General features: G+C 33.5%; 1 protein-coding gene across 1 annotated transcript in view; it reads left to right on the top strand.

The window, feature by feature from the left end:
- The first annotated feature begins 6 nt into the window (after positions 1-6).
- LOC106107471 (glycosaminoglycan xylosylkinase) overlaps positions 7-8,886 on the top strand; it is a 16,278-nt gene continuing 7,398 nt past the window's right edge. Inside the window, exons 1-3 of the mRNA XM_013288338.1 lie at positions 7-161; positions 5,114-5,359; positions 8,190-8,314. Coding sequence (XP_013143792.1) covers positions 22-161; positions 5,114-5,359; positions 8,190-8,314 — 511 coding nt within the window. The 5' untranslated portion in view covers positions 7-21. The remainder of the gene's footprint in view (positions 162-5,113; positions 5,360-8,189; positions 8,315-8,886) is intronic.

An 8,886-nucleotide genomic window follows, 5' to 3' on the forward strand; every position in this document is an offset into this window, starting at 1 on the left:
CTGCTCGTACTCTTCACGTTAATGCTCGTAGTTGACATCCAAATGGACTACGGCATATCAGGACACAGAGTCCCCCTGCACGGACGAGTCCGAATAGGGGACGATCAGGATAAAGGAAGATCCGCGTACATAGAATTCAGAAAACGATTCCTTCAGAAAAGGTGAGAAGTGTTTCAAGTGTTTTTGTGATTTATATGTGAATTAATTTGTGGACTTTGGAGGTAAGTATTGTTTATTATCTACAATTTAATGATCTTTATCTAGTATTTTCACACAATTTGTTCGCATTACATTTAAATTATATAGAAATTTTAAAATGAAAGCGGTGATAACTTTTGGCTTAGATAAATTTTATTGTTAAACACATGAATATCAAAAACAAAGATAGACCGTGGTCCGCAAGTAATTCAGAACATGTACAATGTAATCATATTTTATCTTCGAAGCAAGCATCTAACGAGTCTGAATTAATTTATTAAGGTTGAAGTCCTTTATCTTCGGATTTATTAACTATACTCAATAATGTAAATATGTTACTGGACCAACAAGTAGTTATTTACTCGTCCTTTTAACATATTATTTGTATTTTTAGTTAGAGCAATGTTATCAGGCGACGTTATCGCTATGTTTACTGCTATGACAACGTCTTAGTTGATAACGAATGTTCTCTCTCGGCCATTATAAACAAGAAGTAACATAAAAATATATATTATATTAGCAAAGTAGATAATTTTTGCAAACAACGATAGAAGATTTAAATCCCAAATAGTTACTATGAAATTACGTGAAGTGTTATTAGGAACATTGTACCATGTTTACACACCTGTCGGAAAGTTTTTTTTAACTGAAATTGGTTAAAATAATTCTTTACATTTTCCGTATCTTGTTTCATAAGTTAACTAGCTTTCGCCCGCGACTCCGTCCGCGTGGAATTAGAAAAAAACACAAGTATCTATCTAAGTATCTATGTAGCCTATGTTTTCTTCCAGACAATCATCTACATCTCCGTTCCGTTCAGTAGTTTAGACTACAAACAATAAAAAACATCCATCCATCTAAACTTTCGCATTTATAATATTAGTACGATAGTTTATCTTGGTAACTTATATTTGGACACTAGAGTATTGACTAATTTAAATTTCGGTGTCTAAAATTCACGCTTATACCGAGTTATGTACATGTCAATAAGGATAAACATCGCTGTGATGTTATATTCATAAAATTTCCTATTAAACTTAATATAACAGTAGTATTAGATTTGACAGTCATTGCCTGAAACATGTAATATGATTTTCTAGAAGTTTTTAACTGAAAATGATACAATACTAGTAAAAGAATGAGGCCAATATAGTTTTAGTTGGTCACTTGTGATGTGTCACCAATACATAACAATAGCGCCCTTGTTCAAATTTATAACGACAATAGGATTCTTTTGTGTTTATTAAATGTTTGAAATATTATATGAATGTGTTACGTAATAAATATTACATTTTTAATGTAGTTATTAGTTTGACGAAGATGGATAAAATAAACTAAGAATACGAGACACGAATTTATAAATGTAATTTAAAAGACTCTGTATGTACTGTTTTTACTTACTTGTTACTATTTAGTGAATGTTACGGAATTTTGTATTTTTGTATCACGTGTTTCATCGCTGAACAGTATGTGCAAAAACGTATTAACAAAAAGAAGAGACGTATAACATTACTAGCTTTCGCCCGCGCCATCGTCCGCGTGGAATTAATGAAAAAGAAATGAGTAACTTATGTGTTATTCCAGACTATCCTCTACATCTATGCTAAACTTCATCGAGAGTCGTTGAGTCGTTTAAGCTAAAAACTCTAACAAACATCCATCCATCTAAACTTTCGCATTTATAATACTAATAAGATATATTTGTGAATAGTATGTATGTTGAAATACATTGCCGAATATTACCCGAATTAAATGACGCTATTCGACATTAAATTCGTGTAAGTTGTAAAAGGAAAATGTAGCAATAATCGCAGTGTAGTAAACATGTATTTAGAACGATAGTATTGGCTAATTTTAGTCCTACCATACTTATCAGCGGACTCCCCAATCCATTATTACTATCAGAAATTATCATATATCATTCTCTCACATCATATTTTTATTATCTAACCAAACAACATTGGCATTAGGCGTTTGTGTATGTTGCATTACATAAAAATTCAGTGACCATATTCACAGCAATATTATAGGTAGAGCAAGACCGAAAGTAAGGATAGATTGTTTGAAAAAGGATATACTTAAGAATTCAGAAATTACGGATGACAGAGATGTATGGAAGAGCAGCATATACTGTGCCCACGCTCCGTAGGTAAATAGGTGACGGTTATAGACTATATAGACCAGGTTGAGATTTGACTACTCAATATTAAATACAGGACTATATTTGGCCTGTGTAATTTTTTACAATGATAGGAATCCAGATAATAAAAATTAATAACAAGTGTATTACTAGTATTATCACATCTCCATACCGCATTGCACCTTTCAGAAATAATTATGACCTCTCATTACGTGTTTCCACTAATGTAAGTCACGTCATTCATGTCTAAACAAATATTTACCGCTCCTGGTATATTATTCTAATGACACATTTCCTGTAATTACTTATTTAGACAATGAATACTACAAGCGGTCAAGGTTAAACATTTCACCGTGAAATTCGAATACCGTAAATATCGTTATTATTGTTTTTAAATAGAATGTGCGGGATATTTCTCACAAGATTTTTTGACACTGGTAACCCACAGTAAAGTTTAATTTTAAAGGTCAAATACGCAGACGAACTAAGGTATATGTCATTAGAAACAAGATTTTAATAAATTTAGTTTCAAATTTAAAAAATTACAATACTATACCTGGTCAATATTATTTTGTTTTCTAATATGAGCGATGAAATCACGACTATGCCGTAAGTAGACTCTTATACATTTAAATTTCTAAGTATAAATTGAAATTTCGAAACATCTAGAAAGAATGTATTACCTCTAGTTTGTTGTAGCTAGAATTTTATCACATAGAACAAACACAAAGATATGTTGATGCTGGCATTGAAATGCCTTTTGTCATTTAACATTCCAGCGTAAGACTAATTTATAAAGTAAAATTCGTAATTATAATCTTAGTGTCCTATGTACAAAATAATTTACATAATAATTAACGATGTACTAGAAAGAAAACAATAACAACTGAGAACCATAAGAGATTACAATCTCGAAAATATTTTAAACATAATTCTTAAGTCTGCCTGCATAGAAACACACTCCGATTTATTCCCGCAAATATAATTCGAGTTTAATATACTAAAAGCATTTTACGTCAGCATCTCAACTGAAATTATTCTTTTTCATTTAGAAAATATTTATTTATACATTACGGGGACAGCTTTTGTCGTAGAACAATACCATAATTAATTTGTCATCGCGTCGGCTGCGCAAATATATTAAACAAACGTAATATGAGTTCGCCACTCTATGGTTTTCGAGCTAGGGAACAATACGCGTGTATTCTAAGTGTCTCTTTACAATGGCGCTAGCAAACAAAAATCTTAAGAATTATGTCCGCGTCAAGGACCGACGCTATTGTTTTTCTACAAATGAAATTCTCGTCGTTCGCGTTTCTGAATTTGCAGTCACAGCGAGTAGGGAGAAAAATATTTTGTGACAGCTCCTTCGAATACATTGATATGCGATGCATGCACATTGATTTCAGCGTAGGACGCAAATCCGGTCCATTTTCAATGGAAAGTGTATCATTTGGATACATGCAATACATGGCTGATGATTTCTACGTTATATTGTGGTACTCTTCTGATGCCCGGTTCACACTTGGCCAGTACAGTTGGATAATTGCACCGGCAAGTTATTGATATGGTTTCATTGGTGCCAGTTAGCCGTCACAATTTGCCAGTTGAATGTCGCTCCCGTCATAGAGCGCTACTGACTTACTATCAGGATAAGAGTCAACCGCACATAAGGGTTTGCGATGTGCCCAACTTGACAAATAGGGTTGCCACTTATTATAATTAAGTACGAATATGTGTTTGTTTTCTCATCAAAATTACAATGAAACCTTTTCCTTAAATTGCTTTAAGAAAAATGTCCTACGTATAGGTATTGTTCTACTCAAGTTACATTTGCAGTTTATTGTTGATTCACTACTTTATTTGAACAATCGTTTTAATGTAGTTGAAACAGATGATTTAATGTACTTATCATAATTCATTAAGTATTATTACATGCGAATATTAAAGGTTAGATGCAACTGTAATAAGAATTACTATTGTTTCAAGAAACACAAAGAGTGCGTTTTGTTTTCGATAAAGTATTCGTCTATATAATAAAAATAATTTATGTTCAGTCAATATTTGTAAGTTGTTCAGCGGTTCCGTGGAGGTTCCTCATTGTTCAATATTTCTGGAAGTTTCAATTATTCTAAGAAGGTATTGTTAACAGCGTATTTATGAAGAATCGATTTCCACTTACGAAACAATCTTGTCTATTTTGTACTTTATTTCCCTAACAATTTACAGCGAGCAACGACTACTGCAGGAATAACTGATTGAAGATTCATTTAAGCTTTTTGAGAGTCTTCAGTTTCATTATAATAGGCGGTACTTGAAATTTGTTAAGAAATTTAAGTGATTAAAAATTTCTCTTTCGTTTTCTTCATATTTTTATTCACGATTAGTTTCAAGTTATCATACTAATATTATAAATGCAAAAGTTTAGGTGGATGGATGTATGTTTGTTAGAGTTTGTATCCTAAACTGCTGAACGGATTCCGATGAAATTTAACATAGATGTAGTATAGTCTGGAAGTACATAGAGGCTATTCTTTTATTCTTTTTTTAATTCTACGCGGACGAAGTCGGGGACAAAAGCTAGTTTTAAATAATTAGCAATTGATAAGAATAGAAAAACAAACCGATCAGGGTGCTACGAACTAAAGCCTACGTTCGAGAACATATGCATGGGCAGTCGGTCTAAGTTGTACTGGTAAATAAAGAAAGAACATGCCACAAGTCATAACGAGTTTACATTCTCACCCAGGTCTTAATTAAATGATATTGTTTTAGTAATGGAAGCAACGGATCTCGAGAGTTTGAGCAGTCTGCACCCAGTGAGACGAGCGGCGGCGGTGAGGCGGAACCTCGCACGCCAGCGCCTCCCGTGGACCACTACGAAGACCTAGTGAAGATCATCAACTCCCAGCTCACGGGGCATAATGAGGATCACCCCGTGGTAGTCCCTCCTCACCACGACCTCAATGTGCTCAGGCCAGAGAACCCCACTATTGGGGAAATGGAGGATCTTGAACCAAGGTACTTTTACAAGTAAACTTTTACTTTAAATTTCCTTCTTCTTTTACCTTTTTTGTTCTTGGTCATCAAATAAATTACACATGGCACAAGAGGATTGACGTTGGTAAAGTTTTTATCAGACCAAAATTATACTCAATTATAATGTACCATTGAAATTAATTGATTTAAGAATTAAAAACCACACTTCATTAAATGAACATCGTGGCTGACTAGAAATTATAAGCGTCAAATTATTTTAGTAGTTAGAGGCACAATTGGTTAACTCGGAAACCAGTTAAGTTGAAACATTAATTTAAATTTTCAAACGAATAACGACGGCAAAAAGACATCACAAGGAACATTTTCTGAAAGTTTTTGACGTCTGACATCTAAAAGTACAATTTATGTTGCGCGGAGAGTCGACGAATTAATTGTTACTTCGTTATTGCTGCAATTAAACTTGGAAAATACGAATATTACAAGTATAAACCTAAAATGTTATTCTATTCGTTCTTTTGTAACATTCGTTATTTTTATGCCATGCTAGTAGAATTTAGAGAATCATCTTATTAAAAATGATTACACATAAAATTAAAAAAATAATTAATCATAACAAATTGCTTGTTTACATCGTATAGAAAATGAAAAAGAAATCATACTCGTTGTAGAAACAACAGCCAGCTTCTCGAGGGAATAAAACTGTATTTCAATCGAACGCTTTTATTTGCTAACTATAATAACCGCCTTATAATGTTAACAAACCGCGTTCTAAACGCCAACGTTCTTTCGTCTGCGGCAGCACCGACCGAGCTTTGAACTATGCATCATAACCAAACATTTCTAGCTAGAGGGTTCCACGTAATTTCTCCGTAGTAAATATTAGACGTCTCACAGGATCGTCGTCTAATGAAAAAACACGTATCACAAAAAGCTGTATGTATTTATAGCGTTTGCAACAATGGACCGTAAAAAGTATCATCTTATACTTCTTTAACAAACTGGTTGTATATGTAATAGATTGGGCGACCTTTTTTATCCTGTAAATTTTACACGCTCAAGCAGAAAATCTTATTTAAAATCCTGTTAGGGCCGCGTCGAGATAGGGGCGGGCCTTTTGACAATAAAACTAAATGGAATGAATGCATGACGGCTTCCTCAAGCGACGCTTATGATATGACGGCCCGCCTTATAGCTGAGATTCGTTTATCGTATGGAAACCTACACAAACCTGTATAAATATTTGCTTAAATTTCTTTAGACGCGGAAAGGATTTTCTTTGGACTATTTTTAAATTAAATTTTAGTAAACACGATATATTTTCTTGATTTAAGAAAAATATCGGAAGAGATAACATTAAAATCTTTGAAGTCTCGAGGAAGTTACGCGTTTATGTCTTATGCTAAGCAGATATTAATTCCAGCTTCTAAGACATTAAATTTAAATTTAATGGTAGTAGTATTACAATACCCATTATTAGTATTACTTTAACAGTTAAAAACATATCATTAAAATATTTTTGTCATCACATCCTTTCCATTCTTTTTATTAAATTAATAGCTGATGCTCGCGACTTCATCCGCGTGAAGTTGAGAAACAATAAAAAAACCATGTTACACACTGAAATCGTAGCTTTTTAATGGTAAAACAATTTTTGAAATCGGCCTAGTAATTTTTGTATTATTTCAATACATACAAAAATTCAAAAATGCAAATTTTTCCTCTTTATAATATTAGTATAGATTAAATTAAAGAGGCACCTAACTTTATTTATTTTTCGTATTTTACCTTAGAACTTAGAGTTTAAATTGCAACTGTTTATGACATACTTATGTAGATAGTGTTATGATTAGATTTGCTGTACAATTTCTCTACCTTTCTTTAATATAAATGTTGAATGTAAAGGCAAATCTTAATTTCTCACGTTAATGTTAGAGAATAAAGAAAAAGTGTTTAATTTAATATTCTAAATAAAGATTCATTGTGTTCAAAATAGACGTCGGAGCAGACACTAGGCTACATTTGATGTGTTTCGTTAACCACATCGTAGTACGTTTAATGTCCAAATGTGGTGTGATCCGGCTTTCCGAATTCCCATTTGACTGGGTCGCATATCACACTGAAAGAGAGTCGATAAATTTTCTAGTAGGTGCCGGCATCATTTCTAAATGCAGGTTATCGGAGCATGGCACAAATCGAGGACGCTACAATCACTCCTTAGTATTCAGCGGCGACCTTCGCGACTAGATCATTCTCCTCACGTCCACTCATGTGTTCCACGCAGCCAAAACCAACGAGACGCCAAGAAAATCTTCCATGTAAATCTCGACATTAACGATCAGGTTTAGTGTGTGTGCGGAAATTTTAAAGCGAATTTCGGATAGTATGTGTTGAATTATGCATTCGACAGCTCGTTTTCTTTATATTTTCTATCCTTGTAAAATATCTCTTGTATCGTCTTCATTTTGTAAACAAAACAAATGTTGATACAAATAAATATTGATAGATAGGTTTTAAAAGTTTTACAATAACGTAACTAAAATGTAATTAAACACAGAAATATATCCTTTGAGAATAAACATTCTATAATAAATGCTTTAAGAAATTCTTATAACATAAAAATGTACTTTATGATACAATAGTAGCCATCGTAAAGTCTTGTCTAATGCTACAGTACGTAGGACACTTGCTTGCAAATCCATGTCTAGCGATCATTTTGTAGACAAAGTCTTCTTCCCAAAAGAAACCATATAAACCACTGACATCAGATTCCAATATAAGTGAATGAAATGGGAAGAATGACTAATAGCTTATGCCACATTAAGTTAACCGTAATAGAATGTTTGTATTCCAGTGTCAACGCGTCCAACTTGGAGAAGTTCCAGCTACGGATAGCGCAGCACGAGTTGTACGAGGACGGGGAGCCGCTTGTTGACGCCGTGCTCAAGGACATGGCCACATTGCCCATATTGCACGCAGGTTCTTAAAATCATAACGTAATTTAATAACTAATAATAAAACAAGACACCAGACTGTGTATATGACATCCCAAGAATACAAATTGACTGTCACATTTCAAAATCTTTTGATCTTCCAAATGTATATGCTACATTTCCTCTCAACTTTTTTCCCATCATACTTACCGGGTCTTCCGTAGATCCTTCCAGCAACGGAATTAATCCATCGTATTGAAAAGTCGACGATATGTATATTAAATGAAGTCGGTCGTACAATCAGTTACGGGTTACCTGTCGGACAATAGTGCCACAACAATCTCGCCCTTTACTTCCAAATTGGACTTAAATATTAAATGACCTAAATGGATTTCGTTATAGGTCCGAATTAAGTCTGCCCTATAATATTCAAATGTGAAAAAAACCTATCGGTCTATTAAACTTTTCCATCACTACTTCAACACATTAAGGATAAGAATCATACTAAGTTTTGATTTTATTAATAACACGAGCTGTCGCCCGCAAACTTCGTTAGCGCAATTACGACCCGACCAGCCATTACGCCATTTTGACAGCGCGGAATTTAAAAAAGTAGCA

The sequence above is a fragment of the Papilio polytes genome, unplaced genomic scaffold (assembly GCF_000836215.1).
Source record: "Papilio polytes unplaced genomic scaffold, Ppol_1.0 DF822067.1, whole genome shotgun sequence".
In the NCBI taxonomy this organism is placed as follows: Eukaryota; Metazoa; Arthropoda; class Insecta; order Lepidoptera; family Papilionidae; genus Papilio; species Papilio polytes.